At 33.0% G+C, this 22,530-nt stretch overlaps 2 protein-coding genes across 45 annotated transcripts in view; both read right to left on the bottom strand.

The window, feature by feature from the left end:
* The window catches only part of shot (dystonin-like protein short stop), a 189,480-nt gene that overhangs the window by 45,193 nt on the left and 121,757 nt on the right, over positions 1 to 22,530 (bottom strand). For 30 of the 44 annotated variants that reach the window (XM_088201380.1, XM_088201346.1, XM_088201347.1 and 27 more), the window contains 19 exons: positions 18,627 to 18,817; positions 18,472 to 18,557; positions 18,062 to 18,249; positions 17,811 to 17,942; positions 17,139 to 17,735; positions 16,962 to 17,066; positions 16,770 to 16,888; positions 16,551 to 16,695; positions 16,091 to 16,207; positions 15,898 to 16,022; positions 15,435 to 15,837; positions 15,266 to 15,358; positions 14,851 to 15,025; positions 10,237 to 10,452; positions 10,073 to 10,169; positions 7,838 to 7,958; positions 7,397 to 7,780; positions 6,405 to 6,488; positions 4,817 to 5,032 (listed from right to left, as the gene is read on the bottom strand). In XM_088201380.1, coding sequence (XP_088057506.1) covers positions 4,817 to 5,032; positions 6,405 to 6,488; positions 7,397 to 7,780; positions 7,838 to 7,958; positions 10,073 to 10,169; positions 10,237 to 10,452; positions 14,851 to 15,025; positions 15,266 to 15,358; positions 15,435 to 15,837; positions 15,898 to 16,022; positions 16,091 to 16,207; positions 16,551 to 16,695; positions 16,770 to 16,888; positions 16,962 to 17,066; positions 17,139 to 17,735; positions 17,811 to 17,942; positions 18,062 to 18,249; positions 18,472 to 18,557; positions 18,627 to 18,817 — 3,594 coding nt within the window. The remainder of the gene's footprint in view (positions 1 to 4,816; positions 5,033 to 6,404; positions 6,489 to 7,396; positions 7,781 to 7,837; positions 7,959 to 10,072; positions 10,170 to 10,236; positions 10,453 to 14,850; positions 15,026 to 15,265; positions 15,359 to 15,434; positions 15,838 to 15,897; positions 16,023 to 16,090; positions 16,208 to 16,550; positions 16,696 to 16,769; positions 16,889 to 16,961; positions 17,067 to 17,138; positions 17,736 to 17,810; positions 17,943 to 18,061; positions 18,250 to 18,471; positions 18,558 to 18,626; positions 18,818 to 22,530) is intronic. The other 14 variants (XM_088201372.1, XM_088201369.1, XM_088201370.1 and 11 more) reach the window with 2 other exon arrangements.
* LOC148227252 (uncharacterized) lies at positions 8,079 to 9,755 on the bottom strand. The gene has a single exon (XM_088201384.1). It carries the CDS (start codon positions 9,674 to 9,676, stop codon positions 8,111 to 8,113), a length of 1,566 nt encoding a protein of 521 aa, XP_088057510.1. The 5' UTR covers positions 9,677 to 9,755; the 3' UTR covers positions 8,079 to 8,110.

Raw genomic sequence — 22,530 nt, 5'->3', positions numbered from 1 at the left:
GTAATGATAAGTATACCAAACGTATATCCGCATCTTGTACTTAAGAACAAATTGGTGGGGCGTACTCCCAAAGTTGTCATCTCTTTCTCACTTATGAATAATGATGAAATGGATAGACCTCAAAGTGAATCTGTTAAAAGAAACGGAGTATAGCTTTACATACACACTTAAGTGATGTTCCGTTTGCACGTATATATAGGATTCGAGAGACGCCAGTTGTAGCACACTAATTTAATCAATTAACAAGATAATGGAAGAAAAAGTAGCTACCAGAATTCAAATGAATTACCTCAGCACAAATTTGCTGTAAAATAATTTTGATCCAACAATGCATTTGTATTTTCGATTTAAGCGACGAAAATGACAGGAGTTGACTCGAGAAAAAATGCTTCTCTCATTGTCAATTTTATATCTCAATCACGCAGAAAACAATAATTGAAAATTTTATTGTTAAAGAAAATGATATAACATTCTGGGCGAAGCCATGTACAAAAGCTAGGACAGTATATAAAATTGTTGTAATTTTGCACGATTGTTTCGAGAACAGATTAACCAATTTTTGTGATTTATTAACGCAATGGCGTAATACATCTGACTGGAAGCCGTGTATTTTCTATTAATATAATAAAACTATAAACTGCATTCTAGAATGAAGTTATGGATTTATTGCTATTCTTTTTAAATTTTCGACCAACACAGCTTCATTTAACTTTCCATTGTTCTAAGATATATAAATCATAGTTGCTAAAAACAAACAGCAATTATAGTATTGTGGCTTCACTATGTGAAATCAATTTTAGTCACTTATCTACAATTAAATCGCCGTTTTAAATCTACTCCAAATTTCAATCCACACAAAAAATTGAGTGCTTTTAATGGAAGGTATAGAAGGTCATTTCAGCTATTATATTATACATTCGGGCCGCGTGGTTATCGGAGCATACACAATAAAGAGAAACTTGAATAATGCTTGGATATACGCTGAAACCTACAGAAAGCAATCATTTCAATGAAGCCCTATCCAACGAGAACGAAAATTTCGCCGACCCAATTACTTTTACAGCCTACAAGTCTATAATTAAAGCGACAGTTGCAACAATGCATTCGATCGAGCTTCCTAGCCGTCTATTTTAACACCTGAACCGACTTGGCCGACTCTCCGAGCGAAATTGAGCAATTTCTGAACGTCTACGAGCGACCGGAAGAAAATAAGAGAATTTTGGGCACTTTTCGGGCTCGGTCGGAGAGCTTTTATTTTCGGATGAACTTTGAGTGTGCGTGTCAAAGCGAAACATTCGTGCGAAAAACTTTTCAATAGGCCAGACTTTAAATCGACCGGCTTCTAAAATAGAGGGGAAACGGGCGTAAGTAAGTGTATATATGCATGTATATAAAACATAACATAATAGCCCACAAAACGTGACGACCTTGAACTTCGGCCTAATCGTTTCAGTCGTATATTTAACATGACATCATTTCGGTTAGTTGAAATTTATTCGCCTGAACGTGTATGAAGGATGTGGTCTCTACCAGTCTGTCTGGTTTGGCCTTCAAGAACACGGTGGATGGTCTTTCTTTCGTGTCTAATTATGCGATGTTTTGTTGGCGGTCGAAACGCGGTGAATAGCTTAATCGGCTCGGTTTTACTGGTTTCGAGCGAAAACCCATAAACACTCCGAAAATGACTATCTTGCACGATAGCGTTGATCGATCTATTCGGATTGGAAAATGTGTTCTAAAATAAATCGCATTGTACCTCTCAAATATTGACCTATATGTGTTCAGATTGAGATTTTGCTTTTACAACACTAGGTAAGTTATTCAGGTACTTGTTAAGAGTATCGGCGCCACGCTTAGAAACCAATGGTTATGAACATTTTATTTGCGTTTAGCCCTAATGACTACGAAAGCGGCCAACAACGTTTTGGTACATAAATAAGTTTTATAACTTATAACTTAGTTTGTTATCGTCGTGTGCGTGTTTATTCCCCAAAAATAGGTCAAATATCGCAATTAACCGTTTATCAGTGTCATCGTATGTTATTAAGTGTTATCAACGACATTGGTAGCGATTAAAAACTAAGTTTTAAATTTTTAAACGTATTTATGTTGGCCACTTTCGTAGACGTTAGGGCTAAAAGTAGAACAAATGTACAAACTGACGGTTTCTGAGCGTGGCGCCGTTATTCTTAACAAGTGTCGCAAGTGCAATTTTTTTACAATATAGTATACAAAATTATTATCATATACCATACTATTAAATATTTTAACAAAAGGTATGTTTTTGTAGTATATATTTATGACAGGAACTGTGGCTGCATTACGTTGTGCTATAATGCATTCTGCGCTATTGCTGAAAACGCATAACTCAATATATTGTGACGAAAAAATTCGTCGCGAAGAAAGACTGAAAGGTCATGCGTTGTTACTGATAAACTCGTCCGAATATTTAATACATATTTTATTAAATCAACTACTCGAACTCTTCAAAATGACATTCACATTGCAAACATGCATTATTTGAGGAAGATGATTTTCATCAAAGCCTCGCTTTTTTAAAACAGTGATAATGAATTTTTAAACGAGCGTCAATATGTATTTAAAAATACGAAAGCTACGCAAAGCATATAAAGAAATAGACCTGATCATGCGCATCTGTTTGATGCAAAAATATATTTGAATGAATTTTATGATCTAAAAGTAGCACAGTGCAAAAATGTCTTTGAAGCAGGAATAATTTGTAAAGCGAGTAATTTACATATGTATATAAAGTCAGACTAATAAATTTTCCTGAATTCATCCTTGATCTTTACAATCGATCAGTCTTGTTTTCGCAATATTGTATAGGCCTTAAAGAAAAGCGCATTGAAATTCAAGTCTCGCCTCAGAAATCCATTCGATATGCGCGTGCACACTGAAAACAAACAGTAAATCGCGGCTTGACCTGAAATGCCTGAATGCACGTAGATCCCCATCAAAAAGAGACACTTTTTGGCAAACATCAAACGCCGCAAAGAAATCGCCCATTGGCAAATTAACAAGAGTCCAAGCGGACCGAGGCATACCTAACACAATAATCCGCTTCTTTGACCTCTAGTGATATTTCGTGCAAACGTGGGAGGCAAACATGGACAGGCCGAGTTGACTGGAAGCATCGATCGAGAAGTTTGGATACACTTAAAATGACGTAACCTTAGCAGCCTTGGAACACATAATAGTATCAAAAAAATACGATCGATTTATAAACGTAAAGTAATTGCCGAGTGTCAGATTGCGCAGTAAATAATTAAAATACGAGAGCTTTGATTGACGACAACGAAAACATGCAAAACGATAAGAGCTTAAATATAGCAATTAGCTGCGTAAATTCCGGCTTATCTCAGAGAAAGCGTTCCGGAAATGTGTAGCTAAAAACGTCCACATTATTTTTAATGATTCTTGCGCAACTATACTCGCGTAATAGTAATATTATTTGTAAAAACACGCCTGTCTTTTTTGTGCCAAAAATTTCGATGCAAAACCGGTGAGCGTTTCATAACAAAACACGCTAAAAAAATCGCATAAACATTAGACTGGAACTAGAACGATATCACTAATATATATAAGTTATAAATAACTATTACGTTTCTATAGTTAATAAAAACACTAGTTATCATGGAATTTACTAAAAAGTACTTCGATAAGGAACGAAGTTTTGCGATAAACTAATCCGGAAACGGTACGATTTTGCGATAGTGTCGCATGAACTGTAAATTACTTTTTCTTAGTTAAAATATCTTAGAACAAAATGAATAGTAACGTTGGGTATGACATATCCAACAATTATTTAGTCAGTAATTTATACCTTCATATTTAACCTTATTTATTAATTGTCTAATCAACTTCTATATTTAAATTCTAGGGTTTACTGTAAAGATTCGAAATACTATTGCGCAAAATATTTTCCTTTAGTGTGCTTCAATGATTTGCACTGAATGTATCGAAGAAGTGCGATTTTATAAATTTTACAGCCATAGAAATCACATAGATATTGTTATATATATGGGATTAAGTGAAGGTCACGTCACTCGTTCAGTAACGAAATTTTGCATAGTGACTGAAGCGCTGTATGTTTATTTTAAGACGAAATTACGTCTCCTCTTTCTTTCAACAGTCTAATAAGCATAATGATATAAATATGGGAATCTACTTTGTTCAAGAGCATTTTTCAAATAATTTTCGTACCAAACGGTCAGTCAACACGCAGATAATATCGATTTTCATCCTAGTCGCAGCTAGCTCATAGAGATAATAAATTATTTTATGACTATAAACCTTCCGCAATGGAATCTGAGCCTGGAAGCTGAGAATTCAGTGAGTATCATCGAAGACTTCAGACCTTCCTCGAAACCTAAACAACCATAGGAATCATCAACGACACCCATGGCATCAGTGAGCTTCATCGGACCGGCCAATTTATAGTAATATATTCATTGCGATAACATTAACAATATTTTTAAATTTTGATCTCATTGTCATAGGTGAAATTTATTCCACATCATCACTTACAGGTTAAGATCGCAATGAAAATTTTGAAGGGCAGTGAACGTGTCCAATCAATGGCATATAAACACTTATGCAGAAACTACATCATCACTGCAACTGGTTGTGTGTGAGATCATTCTTATTTTATCACAAGGTGCTTTAGAGAGAAAACGGTCGATGATGTCATCTACGCGCTCAAGGGGACAAGATGGCGATAACAAAAAAATCAGTCGCCTTGTGTGTGTTATGAATACTCATTAGTCATTAGTTAAATTTGCAAAGGCAAACTCACCAACGTGACGATATCTCCGGGATTGGCCGCCGCAATCCTCCTCAGTCTTTCATACAGGAGATCCAGGAGCCTTTGGTGACCTCCGTTGAGCTGATCTAGTTGCCTAGCCACGGCCTCGGCTCCCTTGTCGCCTTCTTTCTTCGACGGAGCGTCCATCGACGGATGGACTTCCTCGCACAGCCATTCAGAGTATCGTTGGCAGCGAGATGAATATATCTAATTGTTAAGAGAACGCGGCACCGTACGATACGAAGTGTTATATGTTACATATTTGTTAATGCTTATAATATGTGCTGTATGTAATATAAAGATGTGACTGTACAAAGATCCAAAAAACATAAACTATGTACATACTTACAAGTGCAAAATGCGCATATAAAAATAATACATAGATCACATCTTCATATTAGATAAGCTTGAACACCGTCAACGCAAACTACAGACATGAATTTGCATCACAATCCATAACGTGCGTTAACAAGTGTTGAATTAATTGTTTAAGTGCATATTTATTACAGTTGTTACAAAGTTTAATTTTTAAAAAAGCCTATTTTTTATTTTTTATTTAATAAATTTGAACTGTAATATATAAAATTAATTTAAAATAATACAATCGGCAACCTTTCAAAATATGATCATTCTTTGCGGTTCACACATTTTTTAAAACTATTATACCTATACTAAAAAATCAGACTTTCTTCCGCTGACAATTCTAAGCATTTAAGGAAAATCCATGCAAGTAAAACATGTATTCATGCAGAAGCAACATTTTTTTTATGTAATTTAAAAGACAATTCCCATCTAAATACTTAATTTTATCATACACATAAAATTTTGAAAACCAATCCCCATCATAAAAAACCTTACCATATAAAACTTAAATTTCATAATTAAAACCACAGACCAGATAAAAAGCTTTTTATTTACTATACAAAACAAATAAGAAAATTTAAAAATAATTCTTTTTCATCAGCGGCAAAAACATTTAAACATTGGTAGTTAGAAGAAACATTTCTTTTCAGTTAATTACAAATGACTTCTTCGCTCAATCTTCAAACAACTAATCATGCATTTAACGTCCACTCAATTTGTTTTATTTACAATCTCATTCCTTATTCCTAAGCTCACGTAAGAAATTGTAACATTGTTTTGTGTTAAGTTAGTATAATATAGCATGCATTAAAAATTATTTGTATTATAATAAGCAGTAACATTCAAGCCACCGAAACCCAAAAGATGTACATACATACTTAATTTTAAAAAGTAAAAAATATAAACACCATGCTGTATACAAAAGAATCCATATGCTTGATTTTTTTCCAGGCGGCATATAACCTGAGATTCCGCCACGCTGAAGACCATATAAATGCAGGATAAACAAAGCTAGGAAGTTTCATTATCATCAACTCTCATCGGTTCACATTTCATTTATACACATCCATTCATTAAACTAAATAATAAAAAGACAAATTATACACTTAACTGATGACAAAAAAAATGTTTTTTTATCTTGCTCATATATATATATAATATAAGTCATCAATGAAATGTAAAAAATGCTTTCATGTAAAGTAATTGCTTTTATTACCTTTGACTCTCTAATGAACCTTCCACCGTCTGTATTAACCTTCTCAATTTTAGGAGTTCTCTCGACAACGCTATTGAGCAGATTCTGTAAAAACCGTTGGTTATCAGTGTTATGTTATTCAACTACTATACACAAATTACCGAATGTTATTTTAATTTTAAAACAAGTCTTGATTTGGTTGAATATATTACATCTATATTTTATAGATACACATGAGAATATATAAAGATATAAACCAAATCAAAACTGTTATAATAAAAATGATATCAAATTTTCTACATTATTGCAAGTTCAAATAACAATATTGAACCAATGAAAATTATAATTATTACATTTTAAATTCAATATTTATATTTAAACATGGTTATGTGTAAATAATACTATATGTACTTTGAGATCATATGAATATGTACATGTGCATATTTATCCATAATAATTTTAAAACATGCAATCAACATGTATTAGTTGAAATAAACTACTGGTTATTTTTTACATGTGTTCAATCGTTTTAACCCAATTTTAAACGTCGAACAGTTAGCCAATGTATTGCGATTTTATTTAATGAACTAATGTGTGGTTCTAAATACTATTAATACAAATTAAGTGAATTATTGTATCTATACCCGTTTTATATTGCACTTGTGAATATGTGAATGAAATATACACTCCCTACTAAAATTGTTAAAACAAAATTACTCAATAATTATCCCAATGTTGTTATAATACATTTTATAATAATTTCAATGTTATTTTTTTTTATAGTGTTACAATTTTTCGACTTACTGCATCGTCAAAATAATAACTTAATTTGTGTTTGAATATGTATCAATAACAAAACTGAAGATCCTGTGTCAAAATAAATCTATATGAAGCTGAAAAAAATAAATGTTTAAAGCTGCTACTATACTAATAAAAAAACCACAACTCTTTTATGTGACGGCTGCACCTAGAAACTAAAAGTTTAATATGTATAAAAATAAAAAATCACTGACCCGGGTTTGATCAAGATTCTCCTTCGGTTTGATCTCGGTCGGCATCACAGTTTGAAGCTTGGAATATGCATCGTCGATCCATTCGGCTTCCTTTTCAAGACCAGCCTGGTAGTTCTTCATTAAAGCGTAAGCGGCTTCGCAACTCCTCAATCTGTCGACGAGCTGTCCGCATACGTTGCTCCATCTGGTATTGAGCTTCTCTAAATCGCGATCCTGGCGCTCCATATCAGCGTGCTTTCCGCTCCTCGGAAGAGAAGCATGCGGCAAGGACGACCTTGATCTGTCTACAACTCTGCGGCAATTATCAGCGTCGTCGTTCAACTGATCCATCTGAATTTGCTGATGATTAACGGCCGTTTGCATGCGCAACATATCTTCGTGAATCTATAAAAAATATTATATTAAAATACAATCACAAAAATGTGTTACAGAGAGTATTACATCTTTGAGAAGCTCCGTATCATTAGGCAAATCGCTGTATTGTTGGAGCTTCAGTTCAAATTCTGTGATGGCTTGCCCATTCTCGTCCATTCCCGTTAAAACAATCTCCAAGCATTTCAAACTGAAAATTAAAGATACACTATAATAAATAGTAAAACAATACTTATAAAATACTTATTTTAATTACCTATAAATAACATACTTATGATATCAGTTTATTATTAAATAATTAAACAACGTAACAGATTATAGAAATATTTTATTATATTACATTTACAATCTATTTAGAAACTTTGGTTCATTGCATACATGTTTTTGATATATTAACTCATTTTTCCAGTTTTGATACGATTTATAGTCAAGAGGAGATCCATCACAAATTTTACTATTAACGATACAATACAATGATGAACCATCAGTGAAATGTTTCTTTTCATAAGACATCTCTTTCTCGATCAACGTTATGAGTTGATTAAGGCAACTGCATTTCCAAGGATTACCATGAAGGTACATTTTTCTAGGCAGCATACTGATTGGGTCAATGTTAGCTATGTTTACGCTACTAATATTATTACATGATATTTTAAAATATATCAAATTGTCCAAAGTGAAAAAATCCGGATCTATCGCTGTTAGTCTATTACCCTCCAAGTTTAGCACGCTCAATTTATTTAATGGTTTAATTATGTGATGTGAAAAACTTACTAGATTGTTATAAGATAGATCTAAAATTTTCAATTTTTTATTATAACGAAAAGATTGCATATCGATTGAATTTATATCATTGAAACTAAGAATCAGAGAATCCATATTTATAACAAACTTAAAAATATCTCTCTGTAACGACGACAAGCTATTATGACTAAGGTCTAGATAATTTAAATTAATAAATTTATCGAATATATTATTCGGAAGGGTCAATATCTTATTATTGTTTAATTTTAACACTGATAATTCAGTGTTTTTAAGTAATGAAAAATTTAATTCTTCTATTACATTATGAGACAGATCAAGGCTCAACAATTTATTATTCCTGGCAAACGCCTCCGAATGAATTATTGCTATACTGTTATGTGATAAATCAAGTATATTTAGTAAGTTTAACTGACTGAATGCGTTTTCAAACGTCGCTTTAATATTATTGTGTGATAAATCCAATTGAATTATATGAGGACAATAAGAAAAAATCGTAAAATCCCATACATAATCGTACATATAATTGAGGGTTAGATATTTCACAGAGTTTAATACTACATTGTTGAAATTGAGTTTTGTCATACGACTACGTAGCGATATTATAAAGTCCTGGTTCATAGCGAGTAAATTCACTTCATAATTGTTAGACAGGTCCAAAAGTTCCACGCTTTTAGGAAAGAGTTGTGATTCGGTGATGCTCAAAATGTTGTTTGATAAATCCACTTGTCGGAGTTGCGTAAGATTTTTAAACATGTTCGGAGATAACACTGTCAACATGTTCGATGATAAGTTTAAAAATTGCAACATTAATAAACTTTGAAAAGCGTCCTCCGGCAGAGAGCCCAAAATATTCTTGGATAAATCAAGGCGGACCAAGTTGTCGAGGATTGTATTTTCACCGATATCCATTGATTGTATTATACAATTGCTCATTTGAATGTTCAATATTTCTGCAGTGACACCTTCAAAGCTGTTTAGAGTATCAATATCGAAATTATTAGTTTCACTCCCAAACGGAACACAGTCCAAAGTCGCTAAGGTATTGCTTTCATATTGGCAATACAACACAGATTCGCAAATATCCAAGGACATTGAAAGGAAGCAAAAGCCAAAAATACATTTTAAGAGATGCATTTTAAACATGTGATATCTATGCGCTTAACTGTTATAAACTGAGTAACATTGACATGATAAAACCTCAAAGTATTAACACTTGAACAACCATGAATATATAATTTAAAAATTCAGTAAGCATGTTTAATGTAAAATTAATCTATATATTTAGTTTAATAAATAAAATAGTAATAAGAGGGTTATATAATACATATAATAACAAATTTAAGAATATTATCACAGGAAATGATAGAGGAAGGATGCAATGATAACTTATATAAAAATAGTTAGCTACCCGTTGATAATTTAATGTGAATCAACAGCTGACCTAACCTAACTCTAACCGACAACATAGTCTTAATATTAAAAGTGATTTCATATACATATTACAAATATAGTAAAAATATAATTAATAAAGTTAATTACCTTTCAACATACAAATTCGAAAGCGACCACATATTGTTCCATTTGTCCATCAATTTGTCTAAGGATTTTTTCATAGCTGGCGTTTTCAAAGCAATGCCTGTAATAAGTCACGTGTATTTAAATGATATTGAACATATTTATAATATAATGTGAGTATAATATACCTCTGAATGTGTCTTGAACGGTGTCAATGTCCGAAGCGAGACCGCGAGCCCTTCCTTCCCAGTCGGCATGATCGCGTGCGAGTCTTTCCAATGCGATCAAATCCCGAGGAGCAGCTGCAGCAACCCTCTCGTGCAATTGCCTCTCTAATCTGGAGACAGCCTCGCCGACGGACGCTGATTGTTCGCCAAAGATACGGGCTGCTTGCTTAGATTCCTCTGTAGTATAAAAAAAAAAACATTTTTTAATTTTTAACATTGAACATTATTATTTTAATATGGTTTAACACCATGGATTACATAAAGATGTAAAGTATTATATTTTAATTCATATCTAAAATGCATGCGTGTGTTTGATTATCTTATTCAAGTTTTTTGCTCCTTTTCCTGATTGTTATTGCTTTTGAATTTACATGTTTACCTGCATTTCCTATAACATATGAACAAATTCGAAACAATAAAAAAGAACAGAGATGAATTTTGAAAATTTTAAAACCTGTTATTGATAAATATTTTTATTTATCGATGTTTTCTTAAACCAAATAACAGTATGTATTTGTAAATGTTTTAAAAAGTTTGCGCTGCACAGCCAAATGAAATCACTATTTTTTTTAATAAAATGGCAATTTAATAAAAAAAATATTTTTAAAGAACATGATACTGGGCTAATGAGGATCGACGTTTTAAACCGGAAATTTCGCACTGTGCAATCAAGTTTGCCTAGAATTTTTGTTTTAATAATATATCTGTAATTTACAAATTTATAAAATTTCGCATTGCACGACTAAACGATTTTTTGCAAAATTGTGGCTTGAGTCATTTAAAAATTAAAAAATACGATAATTAAAAAAAGAAGCAATATTTTTTTATTATTATTGTTCTTATTAAAATATATAATAGTGATTTATTGTGTATTATAAAATGTATAAAATATGCTCAAAACAGGCAGATTAGCGATATTTCATTATTTTAACTACTATATTATTTTTTAACATACGAGAGATATTTAGAAATTATAAAAAAATAAATATTTTTTTAAAATTATTGTGCAACACTGATACCCAGTAAACGTTATGCATTCGCATATTTTGGGCTTACAGTGTGTTTAAAATGGCCATGCTGTTGAAATACATCGAAAATTTGTTTATTTTTATGGCATAATAAGCAGGAAGAAGTGATGTTATCGATTAAAATATGTGCGAATAGCCATTCAATGGCAGCAATGAACTGATTAAAAATTAAAGAAAAACTTCGTTTTCATAACTATCAATTAACTTTCTGAATGTGTTAAACGGTTGCATTAAGAATCATGTTAATTATGTTAAAAAATAATAAAAACAGTTTAACATCAATCACAAAAGATAATGCTTGAAAGATATTTTCAGGACCCTGTATGTTTACTTTCTAAAACTCCTTTGTAGGTATGCCAACGATTGTTCTGCGCAATTAAATGCTCTCGTTTCAATATCGATGTGAACTATTTTTGTTGTTTTATGTATCACCGTTTAATGTTACTATTTATACGTATTTTTACGTATTTTAAGTATAGAGAATCTTTCTGAGAGAGGTATTGTTTTTTGTTGCAAAACAATAAGGTTATGATTTTATGCAACAAATTCTAGACTTTAATGAGCTTGAAATAAAACACCCAACCCGAAACTAAAAAAATCAAACCTCGTTTCGGAAAGAGTACTTTTCGTATTCGCTTCATTCTGGCGCGAGATTCGTATCACCTCATAACGAAAAAAAACAATCTCGCTTCGAAACTCGTCAAAATGTCGTAAATAAAATCGATCGTCTCGAACGAGATCTTGGCGAAACTGAGCGGCCGAGCGATAAAATTCGCACTAAATGAAGAGGAATGTCTTCGAAGACCATTAAACACGGAGGCGTGATCAATCGTGGGCACACACGATAAAATGTGTACGCGCATCCGCACACACTTGTAACAAAAGTCGAAAAACATGTCAATGTTTTATTTCCACCATTTTGCCCTCAAGTCGAAATTTACGAAAGAGTTGAAAAATATCGGTAAAAAAACAAACAAGAGATGCAATTTATAAGCTATGCATGTCAATCAAAAATATCACAGGAGCAAGAGTAAAAATAGATCTGACATTGTTCGGCTCTGATGTAATGCGACGTGACGGCCCCTAATCATCATTTATGTGTGCGTTTAACAGATAAAGGGCAAACCAATTGAAAAATTGTGACCGAGGTAGTGTCATAAAAAAATAATTCAAATCTAGAAAAAAACAACAGTGGAACTCGGGAATGTGATAATAAAAACGATTATTATGAATAGTGATGTTTTTGCAAGCAATAATTTATTAAAAAATATATTGTTTTGTTGATTGGGAAGCGCTGAAACGTGTTCCATCTATTACAAACATAAAACTTTATTATATAATAGTACATCCCAAGAATAAAGCTATTTGAAAATAAGGAAACCTTATGCTTCAGTACATATTTTAGTGAGCAGTTGAAGACAAAAAAATATTTCGTAAGAAGCTTATTTCATATTAACGAGTTTTAGAATTTGTTCTTCGATCTTGAAACATAGTTTGAAATTTTAAAACATTTATGCCCTTTTTCAATTCTGAACATTAACATATAATTATTCACTTGGACTTTATGGTGAATATAAGCTAATAAAACACTTTTATGAAAATCAACCCTCATACAAACAAGGATCAGTAAACCCATGAGTTGCAAGTATTTGAATTAACCAGTGCATTAGAGCAGTTATGTAAGTCGTTGATTAACACCTGAAATATTGGAATTCTATCTCACATGAACCCTAATTAGAGTTTCCAAATATTCGTTATATTTAATTATTCGAATTAGTAATAGCAAACGATTAAATAAATAATCGAATATTTAAACATAATCGTCAAGTTATGAAGAATTTAAGAATACAGGTTCATACACACATAATTATATGTTATAAAAAACAATAAAAGGTATCAAGACTATTTACTTTAATTTTTAAAATAACATAGCATTAAGTGTCTTAAACTTTAAATAAGTACGTTTTATAACAACTAAATATGCTCAAAAAAATATTACCACAATAAATTACTTAAAATTTATTGATTATTTGCATTGATTTAAAATATAAAAATATCAATACCAGCCATTGAGAAAGTCCACAGTTGCACAATATTAACTCGGAAATGCGAAGAATTTCTGGAAATTCGGCAAATACAAAGTATTTTTTTCTTCACAAATTTTTGCGGGTAATAGCCGTTATAAACGACATAACAATAATAAGTTAAATTACGCAAAACAAAAAAAGGCACAATTGGTCTGTAAAAAATGCAGCAGTACGTGTGGGTGACTATATGCGTTGTTGTAATACAAAAAAAGAATGCACAAATTCGTTTTAAGAGTCAGTTCCTAGTGTTTTTAAAAAATAAAAAATACAAACAAATACTTTACGTTGGACAAATATTTTATTAACTGTATTCGAATACTCGGATTGGAGTCTCTAACCTCAATGTTTTTATATTTATATTTTTATAATTAGTGCTTAATATAATTATAATTTTGATTAAGTTTAGTTGGAGCTTTCAAACTCAATGTGAATTTTTTTGCCTACTACCACACAACGCGGATTTTTGAGATATGTTACTAATAAATTGCAATTATTTTTAAAGAAAATGTCGAAGTTTAATTAACGTGATATATTTAGCTGTGCAGCGTGTTATTATGGAACATTGTATTCGAAAATAGCTAATTTAATTTAATAAAATATGGAGATTTATCTCTTTGTGCAGTTTTTTTTCGCCAAAAAAAGCCGCGAGCGCAGTGAATTATGTTGTGTTTGTGGGCTGTATTTTGAACTTTCTATACTGAACAATAACAAAATTTACTAATGCATGTTTTTGCAGTGCATTTCGGGCCATAATGGTCTCTGATTCGGGTCTTTAGTGCTCGCCCGATTACTTCGAACAATGATGTCATAATCTCACAACCAATAGTGAACAAAATTAGCTAGTTATATAACTGTATGCGTTTCGAGTTTCAGCAAAAAAAAGCCAAAGAGTATGAATTCATTTTAGCAGCCATATCTCACGCTTAATATTTGACAGTGATTTTGGCAGCTCTCAGAAAATCAAAAGCCCTGATGAAAACTCGCAGCAGAAACAAAATAAATTAAACGGAAAATCATACGTTTCTACGAGGTTATCATAAAAATAATAATGTATAATGCTTAGTCAAAAGTACCTTATTACAATGTCTGTATATATTTTAGATTATAAGAAGTTCAATAATTAGTTCAAGGGCGCTCTCCACATTTTAAGTATATATGTTTAAAAATGAATATCAATGGGTTTTTTAAATTATAATATTTATTACTATATCACTGACTTGTTTACTTGATAAAAACAACTCATTATTTTAAATTATATGATATCACCCACACACACACATTAAAAATATAATTGTACAATAAATAAATTGGTAACCATTTAATTGACGATTACTTTAATTGAAATGGCCCCAATCAAGAAACTTATTTGTGTTATACTGACATGGAAAAAGTAAGGAAGAATTCGAATTATCAATACTGGCGTAATACTCCATTTTAAAAATAATAATAATGGCACTCACCCTCTGCTCTAGCTCTACGTTCAAAGTCGTCGAACAGTTTATTGACATCGTCCATTTCTCGGCGCAGTCTCCTCAATTGTGGATCTCCAGGATCACCTTCGCGCAGCAGCTTTTCTGCGTCTTCGTTCAAGGCACGTCTAATAGCACCGCGTTGCTCAGCTCCCATTGCCAAGAACTATTTTTTAACGATCAAACATGTCATATGAGCCGTCCAGAATATTAGAAGCGAATTTATTAATATTTCATACGAATATTCCTCAAATATTTCTAAAGGTTTATAAAATAAAATAATTTTGAACTTCGATTACACTAACACACCTGATGGCTTTGTAGTTATATTATTAATTATCTCGAAACAAGCATTTGTTTGAGTTCGTCCTTAATATTCTCAACGCCTTATTTATTTATTTATTACCTGTGCAAGATCCCATCCCTTTACGACTTTAATGGTAGCGAAGATCATATTCTGTCTCATGCGAAGTTGCTTCCGTTGCCATAATGCAAGTACCTATCAAATAAAAAATTATTGACTCAAAAAATATATAAATTAATTATAATATATATAATTATGTAAGCAAACTAACCTTATCGTATCTATGCTGTAAAGCTTGAGCCGAGTCGATTGCCTCTTGAGCCGGTGGTGGCAATGCTAGAGCGGCTGCCGGAACTTGAGTTTCACCAGCTCCGGTTCGTACACGCCAGCGACTGCGTCCAGAAACATCTACAACACTGCAAGACGCACCCTTCTCCAAAGATACGCTTCCGCTATTATAAGCACAAACTGCTACTGCCTTGAGAGGCCTGGTCACAGGTTGCCTTCTCTGTTTGATGGGATATATAGTTTCGGCTCTGGTGACTAATCTACCGACGGCTTCGCCGTGCTGATTCAACTCTTCGCGCAAATCTTGCATTCCGCGCAACAATTGCTCACCCTGATCCAGAGTGAATTCAGACTGAGAGAATGATGTATTAAGTATTTCTTCACGCCTGTGTATAAATTAAACATTTAATAAAAATTCATTGAGAATATATAATAATATAACTTACTTATTCATCCATTTTTCTCCTTCTTTAATCTCATGGAAGAAGTTGTGATACTCAGTTGTATGTTTCAAATGAGCTTCTAAGCAGACTGTGAGTTGTAATACCCATGCCCATTGAGATTGCATAACCTTAAAAAAATATTTTATAAAGTATTTTACATTGTTATTAAATTAATATGCTTTATAAAAGTGCTTACTTGTAAATGTGTTTCGATTGTCTTGGTAGCAGGATGCTGTTGAGAGATGAGAGCCTCTCCACGATCGATTACAGAACTAAATTGTAACTCTCTCTTTTCTATCGATGATAATAATTGCTAGAAAGATAGTATTAATTACATATCACGGCCAACTACTATATAAAGTATGATAATATTCGAATAAAGTAATTTATGGATTAAAAAAATATATGCGCATTCAGCAACAAAAAGATCTTTACATTTGTATGAGCACAAAATATTGCATGCTAAAATAAAATCTCCTCAAACGAACAAACGACAAATGTAAAGATAAAAATGTTGCCAACGGTATGCGATTGACAACCAACCTCGTTTCCATTTCCAAACGTATGCTTATTAAATTAAAGAAAATTTAAAATTAAAGTCAGCTGATTAAAATCCAAGTTTCACATTTAAGCCTAACAAATAATAACAATGATACCTCGTAATATTCTTCGATTGCCGTCAAATTGATGTGTGGATCGGCCCAATCTCTCGACAGTTCAATCTGTTCTTTCTCGTTCAACCAATTAAGTTCTGCTGATGCAGATTGAAGGAAATCTTGCAATGCGTCCAAATCGGATAATCTAAGAATTACAATTAGCTCATTATATGAATATATAGAACATTTTTAAGTATTCAAAATATATTTGATAAATACCGTTTTGTAGACGACGATAATAACTCGGCATAGAGCTTCTGCAACTGTCCTAAATGCTGATTATACAAAGTCAACTCCTCCCCACTGAAGTTAGACCTTGCGACAACGCATTGTTCGATCTAAACGACATAAATAAAAACGATTATCGATTGTTATATTGACATCAAAAATTTCCAAAATCTAATCAATTACCCTCGAATGGAATTGATCGATGGTTTTGTGCTCTCTTTGATGCCTATCGAGCTCTTGTTGAACGGTCGGTAAATCTGAACCATAGTCGCTCTCTTGGAGTTGTTTCTAAAAATGAATAAACCACAATCAGATATTCTCATCTTGATAATGTAAATGTTGATAAATAAATTGTCTTACGAATCTCTCACGACACCAATCGGCGCATTCCATCAAATGCGTAAAATGAGTATTGGTATCGGCTACTCTGGTTTCGAGCACGGTTCTCGTTTCTCTTCGAACGGTCGTTTGTTGTATCGGCACGCTAAGGCCTCCCAATCGTTGTACGATGCGACTCTGGAAGCTAGTGCGTATGCTCAACCAACGTTGGTGTAATTCGGTCACTTTCGAGTGCAATTCGATCGTTTGACTGTATCGTCCCTCGCGAAGTTGCTGAACGTCTTGGAATGAAGTTTGAATGGCTACATCAGTGCTTCTAAGTGAGCCTTCAATTTGTTCGGCGGCCATTTTGGCCTCGGTGGGGTGGGCACCGCGATCTAACCTTCGCGATTCGGAATCGACGCGACGTTCTAACGATTCTAAGCTAGTATCGGTTTGCTTCACCTCCCTATGCACTTTTTCTGCAAGACGCTGCAGCCTTTCGAGCCTTCTAATCTCTTCTTGGATATCGCGCTCTCGTTCTTGATGCGACATCATCAAGCGATTCCAATTCTGTTCTAATACTTCTGGTCTTAATTCGGGTTCAATATCACATTCACCGATAGACTCAAAATGTTTCTGATAAATAATATTTTCAATTAAAATTTTAAGTATAACAATTTAACATATGTATAAATATAAAATATATATTACCTCTAATTCCCTATAAACATGTAGCAACTTTTGCTTTTCGCGTTGCTTTGGAGGCACTTCTTCATTCCTGAATCTTTGAGACTCATTCAACAATTTCTTCATTTCTATCAAAGTGGACGGGAAGGAGCGATCCTGAAATATAAACATATTTTAAAGATTAACTATATTAGGTTGTTACATTATAAAATAAATGTAACTATTCAAAGTAACACAATGTTAATAAGCATATAAGTTATCTAATATAATTTTACCTGCATCAGAACTGCCTTTTCTCTTATCCAAAGATGAAGAGTTGAAGCGATTTCACGATACTGGGTCGCACGTTGTTGAGCTTCCAAGTCATACAGCGGATGCATGCTAGGAGGCTCGGGAAATACATCGTACAAGGAAGATATATAAGTAATGAGCGACTTCTCGTCAGGTTCATGAGTGTCCACATCTGTAACATAAAAACAATGACACCTGTAACATAAAGCACTTGACACATAACAAGCTGTAATATGGAATTAATGAAGCAAATCGTATACAATGGGTGATATAATTGAGAGTCACAGTTTTTTTTCTTTGATGTGACTGAATAATAGAGGCAATAAATTCAATAGTCGAGCATGACATCAATTATGGCAATTATATTGTTAAAAAGTATTAATAATAACAATACCTTCAGGGTCAAGAAGTCGAGTAACGCCATACTCCTTCTCGACGACGTGGAAAGCTGTTTCCAATCTCTCACGAACATGGCGAGTCCTTAAAAGGAAATGTGATATGAAAAAAATAAAATAATCATTTCTACGATAATTCTAGACTATAAATTACCTGATATTGCGCCAATCAATAAGGTCAGGCCTGTTACGGTGGATGAGGGCATTGAATGCAAGACCGTCCCTCCATGATGATGTGAAGTCGTTGACCCTGACTCCAGGATATTTGGCCGTAGATCTCCTGGCCCAGCGCAGCAGCGCCTCTCGGGCTGTAACGTTGTCCTGACCTACCACAATGTCTGAAATCTGAAACGAAAAAAAAATCAGTACTTCGTGATCGATAAATGTAATTATATAATATCGATCATGATATAAGCGCGGCCGCACGGAGCTCGTTAAAAGATTTGCATACTGCCAGTGTAACTGCGAGGATGTGCACGAATCATCAAAAGGCAAAAAAACCGGTCTATATAACTGCACTCTGAGGGGGAAATACCTCGCGGGTGACCCGATGAAAATTATTAATGACAATACTGCTGTTGCAGCTGTAAATCGAAACTGGTTGACATCCTTGAACTTGTGAAGCATTCCTTAGAAATTTGCAAAACTATGAATTAATATAATATATATGTCTACTTAGGAGGTCATATATTATACATACATATATGACCCTAATTTATATCAATCAATCAATAATATTCGATAGCATCTGCGGCGACGCCAATTCAACAACGCATTTAATATTATATTTTAGATGCAACCTGAATATATACATTTTAGAAACACTTAAAAACGAAACAACCTGAATATATAAATTTTAGAAACTGGTTGACATCTTAGAACTTGCGAAGCATTCCTTAGAAATTTGCAAAACTATGAATTAATATATATGTCTACTTAGGAGGTCATATATTATACATACATATATGACCCTAATTTATATCAATTAATCAATAATATTCGATAGCATCTGTGGCGGCGCCAATTCAACAACGCATTTAATATTATATTTTAGATGCAACCTGAATATATACATTTTAGAAACACTTAAAAAATCGAAAGATCAATTTTTTTATTTATTTTTTTAATCTACCGTTGTAACTTAACAGGCGAGAGACTAATGCGTTACTAAAATAATCTATAGTTGCAGCTTATAATCAACGAATTTTACTATGTAACTGGGCCAATTTTTATTAATAATAACTCATATTTATAAATAAAAATTCGAACCTGCTGCGGAACCTGAACCCGCAGCTTTTGGATTAACCGTCAAGGACCTTGCGGACTACGCTATACCGGCCTTAAATAGATCATATGGTCATTCAGGCAAGTCCCGAAAGACATGGGTCAAAGGGACACGATTGGAAAAGCGACAATTACAATTCAACAAAATTTCCGTAAAATAAAATCCGTTAGTTTTTCTATTTAGCTCAAGTCGCATTGTGACCGCATTTATAATTTAATAAGAAGCCACTACTTCAGAACGATATGGCACTGAAGACAAGTATGTACTTATAATTTTATAAGCTAATTATTCGTCCAATTGACTAAAATCGAGAAAATATATATATATATATATATATATATATATATATATATATATATATATATATATATATATATATATATAAAAATAAGAAGCTTATCGTTATCGTATATATTCTATAAACTAGCTCTCAAACTCAAAGGACAGCTCAAATTGAAGAGAACAAAAATAAGTATCACAATCTACAGGTCATTTCAATTAGTTTCCTATGTTGGCAGCACTGTAAATCAGACAGCTGTCAATAATCACGCGTGCTCAAAGTGTCAAATGTTCGTTTGCAATAACACATTTACGAAATCGATTGCTTAACCACCGCTCAACGCGTTAAAATTGTTCAATAGTATTAACCCAAAAACTGAAGTCTCAGAGACTATGGATAGCGAAGAATTTACGCAGATTGGGTGTTAAAGCAGCAGGAAGTTGCTGCTGATATTTTAAAGAAAATCTTATTCTCTGATGAGGAACATTTCCACCTCTCTAGGAATGTTAATAATCAAAATTGCCGCATACGGGGCAAAGAAAATCATAATGTGATTCACGCGAGACCATCCCATGCCCAAAAAGTGACTGTTTGATGCGTATTGTGATCAGGCGGCATCATTTTTTTAAACGATAAAGATCGGACTGTAACAGTCAATGGTGAGCATTATAGGCGCATAATAACCGATTATTTTTGGCACGAAATCGAAGATATTGATGTGAGACACAAGACGGTGCAACTTGTCACACATCGGGTGCAACGTTGGATGTTTCGCATTAAATTCCCAGGTCGCATTATTTCATTAGTGACGGCAAATGGCCACCAAGATCATGCCATTTAATGCCGCTGATTTTTTGTGGGTTACTGTTAGTCATGTCTACGCCAACAAACCCGAAATGTTGGGAGCATTTAAAAACCAACATCCGCCAAGTTATAGTCGAGATACCGCCCGAAATGTACAAAAAATACATTAAAAGACTGTTGCAAAAAGTCTAGAGGCGACCATTTAATTGATAATATTTTTCATAATTAATGAAATACATCAAATGTTCGATTAACATATTTAAATTTCTATCGTGACTGAGAGATCGGAATTAGTGATTTTTATTTAATTATAATTCCGATCGATCATCACAGATTAGGTATACCTAGGTTTTCCTAATCTCACGGATGAATATCGTGATGATTAATTAAAATCGATATAGGTCGTACATCTGATATTGAAAATTGTTTAAAAATTAGCTATTTTCAGCTCATAAAGAATAGCTTATATGTATTAAAAAAAAAACAGAAACTGATGAGTTTTCAATTTCTACATTCATATTTATTTTTTATTACTTCATCCGCAGTCATTTTCTTGTGGGATTCTCGTATTGTTACAGCATGCACAATCTTTTTTGCGACACCACCTCGAAAGGAACTGCATAATTACGCACACGACACTAAATTTGATAGGATCGCGATGAGTTTGCCGAAGAACAGACAGCAATTACCACGTCCGACCAATTAGAAACACAATGGGAATTCGCACGTTCAAACGCGGCAACGGATTGTGTCGACGAAAACGTCTTGCAGTGGGAAAATTGCACGAAAAACAGCATTCCGCAGACTCATTCGCTCCACATTATAAAAAGTCGGGAACTATCTATAAACATTCACCGACAATAATTCACCTCCGAAATTCTCCTTCCAATAATTTACTACCACGAATATTGGGCAATAAAAAAAAACAAAGCAAAAGGATACTGTAGAAGTTTAGACGCTATTAAATGTTTTCGTTGCATGTTCCAAATCGCACAATAGCTGTTTGCTAAATGAAGACCCCGAGGCAAGAACATAACAATTTATGTATTCTTTCAACTGAACACACTTGCATTACTCAAAAAAAGACTAGAAGACATCTAACCATCAAGTAAAGAATATATTAACTGCACTTTTCAATTGAGGTCAAAGATATAATTCACGACATGAATGTGTCACATTGTATAGTTAAAATGTTATTGTTCTTGATTTTTTTTTTAAATTGTTATTTTACCGGAAAAATATGATTTAAAGTTAAGTCATGCATGGCCTACAGCCTACATAAAAAGTAGCTAGTTTTTTACAATAAAATTTCATTACCTACCATTGAATAAAATACATTACATAATTATTCAGCAGTAGTTTTGTTAAGAAAGAGAAAAATATAAAACATCAAGTAGCATATCCTTCTGCTTCTTTCACATTGAAATAGTGATCCACAATAAAACTTTGTATTTTTGTTATAAATTATAAAAATGCAGATGTCTTAATATCTGGATACTACAATATCAATTAGCATAGTCTTGTTTGCTCTGGAGTTGTCGAGTTCATCAGTTAAACAATCCTTTTATTCAATAATTGGACCACCCAATAAAAAAATTAAATCGGCAGGCCTCAAAACGGTAGAAAAGCTTTTAGTCAAAGACAAAAAGTAACTTCTTTGTTAAAATGGGACACCACCGTGAGAAAACC

This window comes from Plectrocnemia conspersa, unplaced genomic scaffold (genome assembly GCF_051122295.1).
Source record: "Plectrocnemia conspersa isolate PC_06_02 unplaced genomic scaffold, ASM5112229v1 ptg000013l, whole genome shotgun sequence".
Classification (NCBI taxonomy): Eukaryota; Metazoa; Arthropoda; class Insecta; order Trichoptera; family Polycentropodidae; genus Plectrocnemia; species Plectrocnemia conspersa.
The sequence above is the reverse complement of the archived record's forward strand: the minus strand, read 5'-3'. Positions and strand labels throughout refer to the sequence as shown.

Coding starts and splice junctions, on each gene's coding strand:
- LOC148227252 (XM_088201384.1), bottom strand. CDS start 9,676: ATGTTTAAAATGCATCTCTTAAAATGTATTTTTGGCTTTTGCTTCCTT.